General features: G+C 43.8%; 1 protein-coding gene across 1 annotated transcript in view; it reads left to right on the top strand.

Annotated features, from left to right (window-relative positions):
- Window positions 1-3,670: 3,670 nt before the first annotated feature.
- The window catches only part of CHRNA5 (cholinergic receptor, nicotinic, alpha 5 (neuronal)), a 32,878-nt gene continuing 19,290 nt past the window's right edge, over window positions 3,671-17,258 (top strand). Inside the window, exons 1-3 of the mRNA XM_012651863.1 lie at window positions 3,671-3,796; window positions 7,192-7,249; window positions 9,978-10,007. Coding sequence (XP_012507317.1) covers window positions 3,671-3,796; window positions 7,192-7,249; window positions 9,978-10,007 — 214 coding nt within the window. The remainder of the gene's footprint in view (window positions 3,797-7,191; window positions 7,250-9,977; window positions 10,008-17,258) is intronic.

Raw genomic sequence — 17,258 nt, 5'->3', positions numbered from 1 at the left:
CGCGGCTGAGGTGGCGGCGCCTGCGCGGGCTGAGGAGCCCTCGGCGGCGCTGCGCTCTCTCCCCTCCGACACGCGCTCCGCGCCGCCTCCCCAAGAGCCCGCGTCCCCGCGCGTCCGGGACCATGGCGGCGCGGGGCTTGGGGTCCCGCCGCCTCCGCGCCCTCCTCGTCCTGGTTCAGCTGGTCGCGGGGCGCGGCGGTGCGGCCGGCGCGGGGGGCCGCACGCCCGCAGGTGAGCGCGGGGCGCGGGCCGCACTGAAAACCTGCGGCGGGGGCGCTTGTTGGTGCTTTTCCTGGGGGTTTGGAGTGAGGTTTCGGTTTAAATGCCCGGATCTGCATTGGAATGCAGCGAGAAGGCCTCCTTCCAGTTTGCCGGCGAGCGGCCGCTGCGACTGCTAGGCTGGCCTGCGCGGCGGTGCCGCTTTCTCCAGCAGGGACGCCTCGGCTGTCCCGCGGGGCGTTCCTGCCGCGGTCTCCGCCGCGCTTCCCGCTGTGTGCTCCCCGCGGGCACGGAGACTCCGCCGGAGTGCCGGGACGGAGGCTTGACCTACCCCGTCCCCGTTGCCCCCATCCGCGCCCCCGCAGCATGTGAGACTTTCGTGTTGCCCGAAGGTGAAGTGTGCTTGTTCTAGAATGCTAGGCAGCCGCCTCGCTGGCTCCTGGGCTAATCGTTTGCATCCAAAGTTCTCCACCGGCTCCTTCAGAGCACGGCCTTTTGCTCTTTATCGAGCGGTTTTGAACCGGAATAGGAACAACAAAAGAAAATGCTTGGTACTCCTTCAGATTTCGAGTGCTCTAGAACCTTTTCGAGTCAGCCCTCGCAATACCTTGAAGAGAAGTACATTTACGGAGCACCTATGGTGCGATCTAAACGCGGAGAAGGTAGGAACCTTTTAGGCAAGATACGACAGCGCAAGTTCTCTGCATCTTAATTTTAGCCTTTATGAGTGAGTTTCTTAAATAGAGGAAACACTGGGTATAAGAAGAACCTTTTCTTGCCTTTCCTTTGTTAAGGTTTTTAGACTGTGATTCCTGATGTTAGGAAGTAATGACTTTGAAGACTAGAATTATTTATTGCAGGATGTATTGCTTAATAAATCTAGCCTTCAAAGTTATTAATGTAGACTGAAGAGAAATAAGGTGGAGGGTGATTTAAACAAAGAAAATCCTGTGCAGAAGGAGTTACAGTTTAACAGAAAGAAAGTAATGTGATTTTGGAGCCAGACAAACCTGGATTCAAATAGCGGCTCTCGTGTATCCTGCCTTGGACAAACTTCTCTCTCCTGGCTTCCTTCTTTGAAAAATGGGGATCGTACTGCTTGCCTCTCAGAGTCATTTTCAAGATTAAATAATATATATAAAATGCCAGGCACAGTGCCTGGCACGCTAGAACATGGTGGTTCCCTACCCCTTTTGGTGAGAAGTGGAACTTTAAAAATCTGTTTTATTTATTTTAATATAAAACATCGTAGCCAAGCACTAAATGGTGTAAATAGCTCTCTCTCTTCATGGGTGGTGATCAGTGCTACAACCAGAGCTGATTACTTCCTGCCTCCTGCCCTTACTTTACTGAGTGAATATCTCTCTTAGAGTGACCATCTGGTTGTATTACTTTTATGTTTTCTTTTCTCTTTGTCCCATGTGAGCTGCTTAAGGACTGTGATTCTTACCCTGTTTATTTTTGTATCCCCAAGACATACCTTATTGTAGGAGCCCAGTAAATGTTTGTGGAATAGATGAACGGAACAGTATCATCTGCCTGGAGATTAATTTCCTCACCTGTAAGATGAGAGGTCATTAAAGGCTCTCCCTTCCACCTCTAAAATTCTAAGATTCTGTGTGCTAAATGATCATCTTGAAGAGAAAAGTGATGTCAAATGGATGATGCAATTGCACACTTGCTCCTCAATGGCAGTCTGCCTTTGTGTACAGCGCCTTTGAATGTGGGTGGCCCAGAGTACTCTGCAGAGTCAGGAGACCTGTCCCTGGGTGTATTACTTGACCTTGCTGCTTCTTTATTTCTCCCTCTTTATTTATTTATTTATTTATTTATTTATTTATTTATTTTTAAGTCAGAGTCTCACTGTGTTGCCCGGGCTAGAGTGCCGTGGCGTCATCCTAGCTCACAGCAACCTCGAACTCCTGAGCTCAAACAATCCTTCTGCCTCGGCCTCCCAGAGTGCTAGGATTACAGGCTTGAGCCACCATGCCCGGCCAATTTCTTTCTATTTGTTTAGTAGAGATGGGGTCTCACTCTTGCTCAGGCTGGTCTCGAACTCCTGAGCTCAAACAATCCTTCTGCCTCGGCCTCCCAGAGTGCTAGGATTACAGGCTTGAGCCACCATGCCCGGCCTATTTCTCCCTCTTTGAAATGAAAGGGTAGTAGTAGATGTTTTTAAGTCCTTTCAACTATAATTACTTTTATGTTTACATTTTATTGTTTTCATATTCATCTTAGATTCTTAATAATAACCTTTACTTATGGTTTTCTGTGAGTCAATCCCCAAGTAAAGAGAATGTCTAGTCAGCCAGCAGCCATACCTGTTTGGCTAATGGAAGGTCATGGAGCTGTGGAAAGTGCCTCAGAAGGCAATTTTGTCTGTATTAAGATATAATTAACTACTACATTAAGATAATGTAAGACTTTAAACTGACCTAACTTTGATTAGGACAGTGATTTATGGAAATTAGATGGTCATTAGTTATATTTCGTAGCTGTGTGACATTTTAAATGGTTGAAACTTTATTTTTAGGATATGTAGTGGCTGAGTTCTTCATTCAAAGGAAAATAAAATAATTCATAGAAGATGAAAACCACGAAAGATTTTTTCTTCTCACTTTTAGTCATTTCATTAACATTTTCAGAAGTTAACAGAAATACACCCATAGTGGCTGTCAGCTATACATGTTATTTATATGCATGTCCTTAGATAAACCTTTTACAGAATTTAATTTGAAATTAAAAATTATTTTGTTTCCTAGCAAATATAAATATGCTCTATGAACTAGAATGTGAGCAACTGAAAGGTAGGGTTTTATTTTTCTAATACGTTGCGGATGTACCTGAGTTTATTAAGGTAGCCCGTTGATGGAATTCTGAGGTTTTCAGTCAGTTGTCAGAATAGGTTTTTTCCAACCTATTGTGTACAAATTAGATCTAGTATAAGGGAAAATGCATTTGTATAGGCAACAGGTTTCCTAGGCCAAACTAAGATGACTACCAGAGTGTTTTCCCGGCCCGGCCTTCCAGCAAGCTGGCCTTCTGGTAAGGCATGAGTCAGCTCGCTTATGTAACCATGGTGTCATCTCCTATGTGAGACCCCGGTGATCACACTTTTGCTTGGCATGTTGCCACTATGGTTCTGAGCCATATATAAGCGCTCTGCGTATTCTCACTGCCATGGCTTCACCCCGACAGTGAAGAGCACGTCTCACCTGCCTGCTGCTGCTCATCTTTCAATTCCTGGAACCTGCTCCAGTACCTTGCTGGCCGCAGAGATTCCTCCCCACAGTTGGCGTAGTCGGCAGGATTCAGCAGGGAAAGTGTCTTCTCTGCCCCAGTAGGGGAGGATATGTGGTCTCTCAAGGGCTTGTGGTAGCCGGTGGCAGTTGTCCTCATGTTGTGGGCCCCTGCCACGGAGTGGGAGCAGGTGGCATGTATGCTTGCTGCCATGAAAAAGGCCCTGTGGGCCTTGGAAGAGTCACTGCAACCTAAGGAGCGAGCTGGTCAGGTGGACTGGCTCTTCCTCACAGCCCTCCGTGAACGGCATGAAGACACCCTGCAGTATGAAGCCCAGGTAAGAGAATTACGGGTGACAGAAGAGAATTTGAAAGCCTGGATACAGGCTTTGGAGAAGGGGTAAATGAGTGCACCAGCCGCGGACGCGGATGAAACTGCAAGTGTGTGCGAGACTGAGGGCAGGACCCCTCCCCTGCTGAATGCCCACCCGGTTGTGGAACAAAGAATGGAGCAGGAGCAACCATGGGACCCCAGGGGGTTGTGCAGGGTGTGCCCACAGTGGCAGAGTGTTCCTCATGCTCGGCTTGCACACCGAGGAGCTGTGGGAGTTGGGGATGCACCAGGCCATTTTTATGATAATTTACCAGCTGCCGATGAGGAGTGCTTTACTATTAATCCTAGCCACAGCCCCCCTCCACCCCCATTTGATTAGTTCACTGGCGCTGTGCTCACACCCTATGTGAGGGATGCCAACAGACCGAAAGGGGGGAAGAGACAGTGCGTATGCTGCAAGGACCCAAAAAGGGCCCACAAAGTCAGGGCCCCCTGCAGAAGTCAGGACAACCCAAAAGGTGTTGTGAACCCAGATGTGGCTAGATCTCACACTAGCAGGAGTAGATAAAGAGAAGATAGACAGCCTAATGAAGTGTTGCTGGCTCTGTGGAATCAATCAGCTGGCTCCCCACCAGCGGTTTATGCAAGCACCCAAGAAGGGGAGAACTGAGAGACGCCTGCCAAAGAGACCTGTACTGTGTGGCTGCAATATTTTATGGTTGAAGCCTCCTCTTTCATATGGATTAGGGGTTAGGCCGAGGCACCCGGTTAGAGGGGACCCCAGATGACCGGAGGCTGCACGTGTAACTTGCTGTTCATTGGTGCCCTACAAATGTACAGCAGGTTTTGGCCTTGGTGGATACGGGAGCTGACTGCTCCCCAATCTATGCAAACCCTGAGCGGTTTGCTGGGCAGCCTATGTAGATGGCTATGGTGGGCAAACTGTTAAAGTTAAGCAAGTGAGTATTCCATTGGGGATAGGGCGTTTAGCCCCTGGGCCTTACACTGTGTATGTGTCCCCCGTGAAGGAATATAGGTGTTGATATCCTGAGTGGTCTAACCCTAACTACCTCTGCAGGTGAGTTTCGCCTCCGAGTTAGGGTTGTGAAGCCGGTGGTGCATGGCCACCCCCATCACCAACCACAGGTTTTGCCACACCTCGTCGTGTGGTACACACCTGATAGTATCGGTTGCCTGGGGGGGCACGAAGAAATTTCACAAACCACGTTGCAGTTGGAAAAGGTCGGCATAGTGCACCTTGCTCACAGTCCATTCAACTCTCCTGTTTGGCCGGTTAAGAAACCAGGTGGATCTTGGAGAATGACAGTGGACTATTGAGAACTGAATAAAGTGACTCCCTGATGCATGCCGCGGTGCCATCCATACTGGATCTGATGGATCAATTGACTTTGGTGCTTGGGCAGTACCACTGTGTGGTGGACCTGGCCAACACCTTTTTCTCCATAGACATAACTATGGACAGTCAAGACCAGTTTGCCTTCACGTGGGAAGGACGACAGTGGACATTTGTGGCATTACCACAAGGTCACCTCCACAGCCCAACCTATATGTCATGGTTTGGTGGCACAAGACTTGGTCACATGGAGCCGGCCATCCTCAGTGTTACTTATTTCATTATATTGATGATACAATGTTAACCTCTGATTCTCTTTCAGATCTAGAAGAAGCCACTGCCAGCCTTTGAACCTCATTGGAACAAAGGGGTTGGGTGGTGAACCACTCCAAGGTCCAGGGGCCTGGCTTGTAGGTCAGATTGTTGGGTGTTGTCTGGTTGGGTAAGATGAAAGCAATCTCCGAGGCAGTTATACGTAAGAATCAAGCCTTCCCCTGACCCACTATGGTAAAACAGTTAAAAGTGTTTGTGGGGCTCTTTGGGGTATTGGTGTATATTCATTCCCGACTTGGCCCAATTGTTATGGCCTTTGCATGCATTATGTTAGAAGGGGGCACAGTGGGACTTGTCCCCAGAAGCAGAAGTCGCTTTTATGGCAGCCAAGGGGGCTGTCACGCAAGCCCAGATGCTATAAGTGGTTGACCGCTCACAGCTGTTTGACCTCGACGTGACAGTCGACTCAAGCGGGATGGGCTGGGGTTTGTGGCAGCACCAGCATAAGCAGCGAGTTCCTATTGGGTTTGCTCCCAGACTTGGAAGGGCCCTCAAGAGCTCTATTCCTTGGTGGAAAAGCAGCTGGGGGCTGTGTATGCCGCCCTTCAGGCCCGTGAAGCCATAACTGGGCAGTCTAAAGTGCTAGTGTACACCACGTGTCCCATAGCAGGGTGGGTGAGGTCAGGGATAACCAGCCCACGATCAGGGGTAGCCCAAACACCCACGCTGGCAAAGTGGGGAGCTTACTTGGAGCAACAAGCAGAGTTCAGCTCCAGCCCTTTGACTGCAGAGTTGCAGACAGCACTGGGCCCTGTTGAAATTGTGTCTGATGCTGACCCTCAGACCACGGTAATACCTAGGGAAGAGAGCCTGTACCTTGAAGGATGGGGTCCCCCTCCAGTGGAGGCCTGGCATACTGACAGGTCCAGTTGTGGCCCCTCAGCCCAGTGGATGGCAGTGGCTGTCCAGTTTGATCATGATGAAATTTGGTTTGAAACCAGGCAGGGGCAGAGCAGCCAGTGGGCTGAATTGTGTACTATGTGGATTGTGGTTGTGCACAAGCATGTGTGCACTGATAACTGGGCCATGTTTAAGGACCTCACTGTCTGGTTACCTACATGGAAAGCCCAAGGTTGGCTAGTAGGGCACCGCCTAGTATGGGTAGCTTTATATTCCCGCTCGTTGGATGGGAAGGTGCACTGGAGGTGCACTTGGGGATGGCCATATATCCCAGGGAAGGTCCTCCCCACCTTCACCGAGAAACCGTATAATTGGGATGCCGTGTTCTCCTGTTGGCATTGGGTGAAACAAACTCCATGGTGGTTCTACCTGGTAGCCATCTTTTTCCCTGGGGGTGGAGCCATTAAGGTAGAAATAGAAGTGAATGCCCTAGCGGGGTGTACTGCTCAGCCCTGAATCAAACCAGTCAGGCCTTGACTCTTTGGATGGATGAGATCACCCAGATGAGAAAGGTGGTTTTGCAAAGCCACATGGCCCTTGATCTCCTTACTGCAGCCCAAGGGGGCACATGCGCAGTCATACATACTGAATGTTGTGTATATATACCCAATTACCAGACATGTCTCCGCTGCATTAAAGGAAGTTGATGGCAAGGTACAGGCCATCCAAGAGCTAACGGGAGACCCATCACAACAATGGTGGGGGTGCCTCTTGTTACCCTGGTGTTGGACACTTAGTGTTAGGAACTGCTTGCTGTAGTTGGATAATACTATGCTGTTCCCTGTATTGTTGTTGTGGCCTTTGCGCCCAAGGGGCCTCCCTATGCTCCCTATGTGTCAGCAGCGAAACCTGTTGCCCAGGGGGTGGAAGGTAAGGGAAATCCATTTTATAGCCAATAGGTTTCTTAGGCCAAACTAAGATGACTGCCAGAGTGTTTTCCTAGCCCACCCCTGAGGCCAGCCAGCCTTCTGGTAAGGCATGAGTCAGCACGCTTATGTAACATGGTGTCATCTCCTATGTGAACCCATGTGATCACGCTTTCGCGTGGCATGTTGCCATTGTGGTTCTGAGCCATATAGGACTCGCCATGTTCTCGCTGTTTCACCCCGACAATAAAGAGCATGTCTCACCTGCCTGCTGCTGCTCATTTCTTCTTTCAGTTCCTGGAACCTGCTCCGGTACCATGGCTGGCCGTGGAGCCCCCTCCCCACATCTAGCAAGTAATTTTTTAAAATTAGGATATGAGTTTTTATTTCAATAATTTCAGTACAGAACATTTTTATTCTAATAGCATTATTTTTCTTCCCAAAGAATTGAAATTAAATTCTTTCAGATGATAGTTTAAATTCAGTATTAAATAACCATGTGACAACAAGAGTTGTTAATGATTGAAATAGTTTTTGGAAAAAGTGTAGAATTTGTTTTGGTTTTTTTCTTTTTTTTTTATCCCCAGACATTACTGCTGATACAATTTGTTTCTTTAGAAATCTGCTCTACAGAACAGCATAGGTATAGTTTAATAATGACAATATGATTGGATTATTTTTAATGGTCCTTTTTTATTCTGATGAAAATGTTAATTTAGATGTTTTGTTCCCATTTTGGGGAAACATGATATTGTTTCTTTTTTTTTTTTCTGAGACAGAATCTCACTCTGTTGCCCTGGCTAGAGTGAGTGCCAGGCATTAGCCTAGCTTACAGCAACCTCAAACTCCTGGGCTCAAGCGATCCTCCTGCCTCAGCCTCCGGAGTAGCTGGGACTACAGGCATGTGCCACCATGCCCGGCTAATTTTTTCTATATATTTTTAGTTGTCCAGCTAATTTCTTTCTATTTTTAGTAGACACAGGGTCTCGCTCTTGCTCAGGCTGGTCTTGAACTCCTGAGCTCAAACAATCTGCCCGCCTCAGCCTCCCAGAGAGCTAGGATTACAGGCGTGAGCCACCATGCCCGGCCCATGATATTGTTTCTAATACTACTGTTAATTCAGTGACCTCATGCTCTTTTCTTCTGAAGTGGAAGTTATAGAAGATAGCCTTTTACCAGTAAAAATGGAAGTTAAATATGAATATTTGAATTCTGACAAAACAGACAATATGAACTTTGGGGTTTTACTTCTGTTTGGTTTTCTTTTTATTTCTTTTTATTTTACAGTCAACGGTATATATGGAATTGGGCAAAACTCTTTTCCCTCTAGGTCAGGGTTTCTCAACCTCTGAAATTTTGGACTGGGCAATTCTTTGTTGTGGAGGAGGGGTTTTCCTGTGCTTTGCAGGATGTTTACAGTCCCCTGGCCTCTACCCACGAGATGCCAGTAGCACCCACTGAAAAATGTCCCCAGACACTGTCAAATGTGCCCTGGAGGACAAAGTTGTTCCCCACATTCCCCACCCCTTGAGAATCACTGGTCTAATTGACAAGGGCTTTTCAAACCTTAATGTACACAGGGATCCCCTGGGAAGGTAGATGCTGACTGAGTAGGTCAAAGGCAGGGCCTAAGACTCTCCATTTCTGATGCTCTCCCAGGTGATGTGACTGTTGCCACTTGGAGTGCCACAGTTAAGTACAAAGGTTGTAGACAATTCCCTATTCATATTGATTTCGTGAATTCTCAAGGGTATCTGATGAAAGTAATTATGGAAATAGTGAATTGACAATGAATTGCAGCCCAAACAGCATAAGACCAATGGAAACTAAGAAAAAAGTGTTATCCTGCTGTCCCAACAAAGCAGCTGTCTTCACTTTTCTGTATTTCCTTCCAGTCCATACTATTCATTCATAATCAGACAGTTCTAAGAAGGAAATTTGTAAGAGTCTATATCAGGGTCATCCAGCCGATAGCAAGCAACTTCATGTGTCATTAGGTATTTTACTTCATGATACTCTAAATGTACTAGCTCATAATACGTATTTATTGCCGATTGAGAGATTTATGGCCCCAAATTAAGATGCTGAACTCTGCATTTACTTGATCTGATGATGCTGAAACTTTTTTTTTAAATGTGAAGGTTGTCTCCTCTCCTCAAGAACTGCTGACTAAACCTAAATTTAATACTGCCTAAGCAGTATTAAATACTGCAAGTGGTTCTGAGAGCCAGGGCAAGGTGTTAAATTAAGTTTACTAAAGCATATCAGTTACAGTGTACCTTTATCCTATAATTCTGATAAAAATCAATATGAAATATAATGAAAATCCTGGAGTGAATTAAACATCCCTCTGTATTTTATCTGGAATACTTAACAATGGTAAGCATTACTTATTTGTCACACTGAAAATGTTGGATATGGAACACATTTCTCCTCATTTTCACAATGCTTGATTATGTTCACTGCTTTATCTTGGAGTTGCTTAAAGTAGCTCTCCTAGGACTGCTGCAATGAGGATTTTTTAAAAAGGAATACGAGTCACTTTTTGATAACATAAAGATACAAGCAGACTTAAAGGGGAAGATTAACTACTCCGGGAATGCCTTGATTATGAATTGGGGATGTATAATATACAGCGCTCTTAAAAGCCTTTTTAGATACGTTATCTTATTTCCTTCTTATGGCAGCTGTGAAGAGGAAAAGGAGTGCATCCCCTTGACTCAGCAGTTCTAAGAGTCAGTGCTGTGGAAATCTTTGCATAGGTATGGAAAAACAGATGTAATTACAACATTTTCCCATTGTAGCATTATTAGAAATAACCAAAAACTGAAGACTATATAAATGCCCATCAGTAGTGAAAGCTTGAAGCGTGATACACCCATAATGTGGACCACTTTGCAGTTTATGAAGAATGGGAATAGAAATCTACTCACATTATCGTATTGAATAAAAAACGCAAGTCGCAGAACTAAAAAAGAGGAAAACATTTTTCTTCCTGTGTATGTGTGCATGTGTGTAATTAAAAGTGTCTACACATTAAACTTAACAATGGTTACCCATGGAGGAAGAGGCAGGGGAGGAGAGGGAGAAAGGGAAAATTCTTACTTTTTTTTTTCCTGAGACAGGGTCTCACTTTGTGGCCTGTGCCACAGTACAGTGGCATTATCATATCTTACTGCAACCTCAAACTCCTGGGCTTAAGCAGCCCTCCTGCCTCAGCTTCCCAAGTAGCTGGGATTATAGGCATGCACCACCATGCTCAGCTAATTTTTCAATTTTGTGTGCCACAGCACCTGGCTAATTTTAAAATTTTTTTTAGAGACAGGGTCTCACTATGTTGCCCAGGCTGGTCTTGAACTCCTGGCCTCACGCAATCCTGCCTCAGCCTTCCAAAGTGCTGGGATTACGGGCATGAGCCACTGTGTCTGGCCTGAATTCTTATTCTTTATGAGCTTCTGGGTTTGCATTTTGACAATGGTCGTACATTACTTTTGCAATGAAAGCATTATTTTGAGAAAAAAATAAATATGGGTCCTAGTTCTTCCTCTGCTACTTACTAGCTACTAATGTTAGAACTGGTTCTAACCACTGTTTTGCTCCCTCTCTGGGACATTTGGCAATGTCTGCAGACATTTTTGGTTGTCACATGGGGGGAGGGGATGATATATCTAGTGGGTAGAAGCCAGGGATGCTGCTAAACATACAATACACAAGACAGCCCCCCACAACAAAGAATTACCCAGCCCTAAATGCGGGGAGGTAGCTAAGCTCCTAGCAAAAAACCGGGTCCCTTTGGTAGAGTTGTAAGGGATAAGAAAATAATAGAGAAAAATGGAAAATAAAAGAATACACAGAGACAAAGATATAGTTTTATAAGTTTATGAAGATTATAGACAAAGTGGGATCTCAGGGGGCCTAGACCTTCTCCATGGATCTCAAAAAGCCCCGAATGAGGCCGGGCGCGGTGGCTCACGCCTGTAATCCTAGCACTCTGGGAGGCTGAGACGGGCAGATTGAGCTCAGGAGTTCAAGACCAGCCTGAGCAAAAGCGAGACCCCGTCTCTACTAAAAATAGAAAGAAATTATCTGAGCAACTAAAAATATATATAGAAAAAATTAGCCGGGCATGGTGGCGCATGCCTGTAGTCCCAGCTACTCGGGAGGCTGAGGCAGGAGGATCGCTTCAGCCCAGGAGTTTGAGGTTGCTGTGAGCTAGGCTGACGCCACAGCACTCTAGCCCGGGCAACAGAGCCAGACTCTGTCTCAAAAAATAAAAAAAATAAAAAGCCCGAATGAGGTCTTACATGGTAACTTATAGGGAATAGTGATTAGTTGCCAGGGGTAACAGATTTACATAACAACAGGTAGTTCCTCTCAGGTTAACAGGTTTTCAAAAGGCTTCCACAGATCCTTTAACTAATTCTATCTACGTGAACAAATGGTTACAAAATCTTTCAAAGATTAACTTCTAAGTTCTAAGGTAAATTTATCACTTAACAGAGGGGATAAACAGAGATATATTGGCTCCATATTTATTAGGTTATTGTGAATGGAGACAGGCAGTCTGTAGTGTTTAAACAGGAGCTTGCTTTTAGCCATTCGGGCAGCTGTCTGTTCCGGGGGGCACTCCATTGTCAGCCCTCATCCTGTAGTTTTTAACAGATTCACTTTGCTTTACAAAGCAAACCCAAACCTTTAGGTCTGAGAAACTCGGCCTTTGTGGGATATAGCCGCCACTGTCTTTCAGAGATGCCCTTCCGAGTGCAACAGCATTTGAAATGCAAACCAACACGTTCAGATATTCCTTCAGGGCAAAGCTCTGAAAAACTCCTAAGACAAATCCTGTCTGCAAACACATCTATATTAATTCATGGAGCAACACCTAAGTGTCAATAGTGCCAAGTTGAGAAATCCCGTGTTAGACTTTAGGGCTGCAGCCATGTTGAAATATGTAAGTTGTGCACTGTACAATATCAGGGGGCTCCATTCTCACTATGGGGTGTACTTTGCATAGCCACAGAATTATAATTAAATAGTGAAGGTAAATAAACATGCAAGTTTGTACCCCAGGAAGGCAGGCACTAGCCTTAATTTTCTGTTCTAGCTTAGCACCTGGCACAGTGAGCGGCCAGTCAACATTTGTTGAATTAATGAATGAATTGAACTAGATATCACATGTTAGGCTCTAGTAGACCCAAGTTGTAGCAGATGCTAAATATTTGAGAAGAATCTATGGAAGAAACTTAAGATTGTAGGAGATGTCTGTTAATTGATTTTTATCTGGAAATTGGCAAAAGTCTCCTAATATCTACATTTAGCTGCTGAACACGTTGGTTAGCTTTTTGCAGAGCAATTACTTTTTGATAAGAAAATCATGATTGTTTATGAAAATCCGCCAGAAGAGGACACTACCAAATGTTCCTAAAATTGGTTTTTAAAATCCTTAGCTGTCTTTTTGGCTACATACTATACTTAGTGAAGAAGACTTTAAAAGAATATCTTAAACTACTTAGACACTACCCAACATAGTAGGATAATGTACTTTATTTCATTTGATCCGCACAGTAGTGAGGCAGCTAAGCAGAGGTTATCCTTTCTATTAATGTTTCAAAATGGAAAAATTAAAACATACACAAAAATGATCCAGTATAATGAATCGAAGAATTCTCGCCATACACATTTAATAATTATTGACATTTTACCAACGTACATCCTTATTTTATATAGATTAGAAAATTGTGGCATATGGAAGTTAACAGCTAATTAGTGGTGCCAAGCATTCAAATTACGGTTTTCAGCTTTGCAGTTCTGTGTCCTTTCCTCTTCACCATACTAAAACTAAGAAGCAAGGTTACACTTCTTTGAAAATAAATATGATTCCACTAAAAGACTTAACCATGAAATTTTTTTGATATCATTCTCTCAATTCCTCAAACTTGAGACAATTAGTGATAGAGTTAAAACTGAATTTATAAAATGAAAATGTAAATCTCTCATAATGTAAATGATATTACTGTGTACACATTTGTACTTTTGTTAGGTATTCGACTGGTTTTCTCTTATTAGTTGTACTTTTTAACTACTCCAGAAGAATTACCCCATTAAAATTTTTTTGTTCTTATTCTATTTTTAGTGTGCTTCACTGCTTGGTTCCCTTTGTTTTTCTGAGATATGTGATTTATACGCTATTAGTAGGTTGATATAATTACTATTAATAGCCTTAAGGAACAAAGACTTGAAAGCTTTATGGTGAATTGTCATTGCACTGTGTTGAGAGTGCCCAAGGTCACAAACGCTTTCTTCCTTTGTTTGCCTGGGACTGTCTGGAGACAATCTTTGTTGGGATGTTGGGATATCAGTAGTTCTACAGGCACTGAATGCTTTTGTTGCAAAATTTTTGTGTATTTGCTTATTAAGGTCTATCAGCTACGGTTATTTTAACAATCATTTGTGGAATAATGAGAATGACCTTGTGCTGACATTTACATGCATACTTTTAGCTAATCCTCACAATAAGCTTGTAAGATAGGTGCTGTTTTATACCTGTTTTATAGATGAAGAAACTGGTAAGCAAAGAAGTTGAGTAGTCACTTGCCTTCAGGTCACACAGTAAGCATTAGAGGCTAGATGAAACTCAACCTGTCTGTCTTCAAATCCTGAGTTCTTAACCAGTATGTTATGTTGCCTCTCTATATATTCAAATCCGAGTAAGACAAAGTCTCTAATTTCAAGAAGCTGAGTCTAGTGACTCATAATCCTTAAGAGCAAATGTGTGTAGCTCTTGTGACAGTTGCTTCACAACCAATGATAAAATTTTGAATCAACAGGGGTAAGTGGGAATTGGCAGATGGTACTGACTCATTTATTCATTCGTGTATTTATTCATTCAATAAGCTAAGCACCTACTATTTGCCAGTGTGTTGTTTGGTGCTGGGTATAATGATGAATAAAACACAATACTTCCTGCCATTAGTTTACACCATAGTAGGGAAAACAGACCTACTTCAAATGCCCAAGATTGTATAATTATGACCCAGATAAGGAACATGGGTCTATGCAGAGTAACCCAATAGCGACTTTGGGGGCAGGGAAGAGTTCCTGAGGAAGTGTCGCCTTAGTTGAAATCTGACGGATGAGTGCGTTAGCCAGGCGAAGAGGAAGGGAGAGTATTTCAGAATGGAAAGAAGAGCATGAGCCTTGTAGGAGGGAACAGAGTGGTGTGTTTCAGAAGCTGAACCCACGTAGCTGCAGCAGGGAGCCTGGGGAAGGCCTCGCCAGAAGAGGCTGGAGGAGACAGACCCATAGCACTTTGGCCTTAACAATTTTGGTCTTAAACAATGAACAGCTGCAGAAGGGTTTTAAGCAAGGGGATAACATCAGATCTGTATTTTGAAAAGATTGCTTGGGTATCTGTGCAGAGAACTAGTTGGGAGGGGGCAGACAGGACAGGTGTGCAGAAGATGGTTAGAGACCACTTACAGTAGTAGCCTTGCTGTAGTCCGGATGAGAGATGCAGATGCCTTGTGCTAGGATGGCGGCAGTGGGGATGGTAAGAAACGGATGAATTTGAGAAATATTCAGAATTAAATTTAACAGTTTCCTGTTGGATCAGATATAGGGATGAGGGAGAAGATGGTATCAAAGATAACTCCTAGGTTTTTGGATTGTGGACTAGACAGATGAGGGAACCACTCCTTGCAGTGGGAAACACTGCAGGGGACCATTTGGGGGAAGATCGTGAATTTGGTTTCATATATGTTGAGTTTGTGGTACCTTTAAGATGTCCCTATTTCATATATTAATAGACTGTAAAATTGTGGCATACAGAGGTTAACAGGTAATTAGTGGTGACAAGTATTCAAATGAAGGTTTTCAGCCTTGCTTTTCTTTCCTCTTCATCACAGTAAAATTAAGAAGCAAGGTTACATTTCTTTGAAAATAAATGTGTTTTCATTTAATTACTTAAATGCCAAATTCTTTTTGGGAAGTGGGAAGTGGATATTCAGGTTGGGACTGAGAGGAGAGGTCTGCATTGGAGATACAAATTCCATAAAATTAAGTTCTCTTTTTCCTTAAGCTTATTTTAATCATTCCCACCACCCTTGGGAATGATCTTTTGGGATTCTCTGTTACAAATAAATAGCTAGAGTAGAATTTCTAGAATCTCAATTGCTAAGAGCAATTGTATAAGCCTCCTGAAAAATTTCCAAAAGTAATTGTTGGGTACCTTAAAAAAAAAATAAATAAAGCCCTACCGAAGTAAGGGCTAGATGTGTTCATGCCAGTAGTTTCTGAAAGATTGTGCTTGGTTGGTGTTTCTGAAAATGTGTGCCAAGAACCATAAGTATCCCTGAGGTATGTAAGTGGTCCGAACAGGAATAATTTTTTTGCATACATTTTATAAACTTGAAATACAAGATTCTGGTTTTTTTGGAAATCCCACCATGTTCTTAATATTAATGTTTGCATTCTTAAAGAATGTGCATGTAATGAATTGATTTCATTGTCTTAGCTAACATGTTAATGGGGTGGAGCTAGGCTTCACTTAATTTGAGGGTTATAGTTGACATTAGCTAACTTTGCTTGTTTTGTTGTTATTATCGTGTTGCATTATATCCCATTTTATAAAAATGGATCAGTGGCTCAAAAGTAGTGATAGTAAGTAGTAATGCACAATTCAGATTTTTGCCATAAATGTGCTGACTAATGTCCCTTCCAGAGATTATCAGTGAAAGGAAGAATAGCAGCTGTGGGTAGAGGAATAAATATTAATGGTTATGAATTCAGGGAAATCCAATATTACGTTAACTCGGAGCAAGAGATGACATCATCCCTCAGCTCAGTTATACCAGATGCCTGAAAGGGTGAAGCTGGGTTTGCCAAGACCACTCCTGCTTTTAGAACCTGACTTGATCAGTGGAAGCCTGCAAACCTGAGTGGCCTCGCCCTGGGACACGTAGTCATACAGTATGACAATGGACTGGACTAATTAGTAATGATGGAATGGAAGTCTAGTAATATTGGCAGGGGTGGATTGTGATATTATAAAATGTATATTTGGTCTCTTCCTGGCAGAAATCCTTGGGATCTCCAAAGTGATGTCTTTTTACATGCTAATGAGTTGACTGGTGGCTGGCATCCCCTACACAGCTTCAGGATGGGGACTGGTCACTTGAAGGACCCAGGCAGGATTAGAGGGTCGGGGCTTTTAGTCCCACCTACCAGCCTCCAGGGCTGGGAGAGGGACTGAAGGTTAAGTTGACCACCAGTGGCCTATGGTTTAATCAATCATGTGTATGTATGAAGTCTCCATAAAAACGCAAAACGACAAGTTTGGAGCGCTTCCAGATAGCTGAACACATGGAGGTTCCTGGAGGGCGGCGCACCCCGGGAGGGCACCGGAGCTCCTGCCCTTTCCCACACCTCACACTACGCATCTCGTCCGTATCCTTTGTAAGAAACCGGTAATGTCAAAAAAAATTCTGTATGTGCTGAGACAACTGAATCTGCAAATAGAATGATTTCAGATATACTACCCCAAAAGGAAAGCAAAAAAAGAATATCTAAAAATCAAATTTTAACCTATCAGTAATCCACTCCCCATTACCTCAGGAGTTATTTTATTATGAAACTTTGTGAAATAATAGCACCCTGAAAGCATTTGTGTCATTTTCTTTTTTTTTTTTTTTTTTTGAGAAGAGTCTCACTCTGTTCCCCTGAATCTGCAAATAGAATGATTTCAGATATACTACCCCAAAAGGAAAGCAAAAAAAGAATATCTAAAAATCAAATTTTAACTTATCAGTAATCCACTCCCCATTACCTCAGGAGTTATTTTATTATGAAACTTTGTGAAATAATAGCGCCCTGAAAGCATTTGTGTCATTTTCTTTTTTTTTTTTTTTTTTTGAGACAGAGTCTCACTCTGTTCCCCTGGCTAGAGTGCCGTGGCGTCAGCCTAGCTCACAGCGACCTCAAACTCCTGGGCTCAAGCGATCCTCTTGCCTCAGCCT

This window comes from Propithecus coquereli, unplaced genomic scaffold (genome assembly GCF_000956105.1).
Source record: "Propithecus coquereli isolate 6110/MARCELLA unplaced genomic scaffold, Pcoq_1.0 Scaffold372, whole genome shotgun sequence".
In the NCBI taxonomy this organism is placed as follows: domain Eukaryota; kingdom Metazoa; phylum Chordata; class Mammalia; order Primates; family Indriidae; genus Propithecus; species Propithecus coquereli.
Note: the sequence above shows the minus strand (reverse complement) of the source record. Positions and strands in the feature narration are given on the sequence as shown.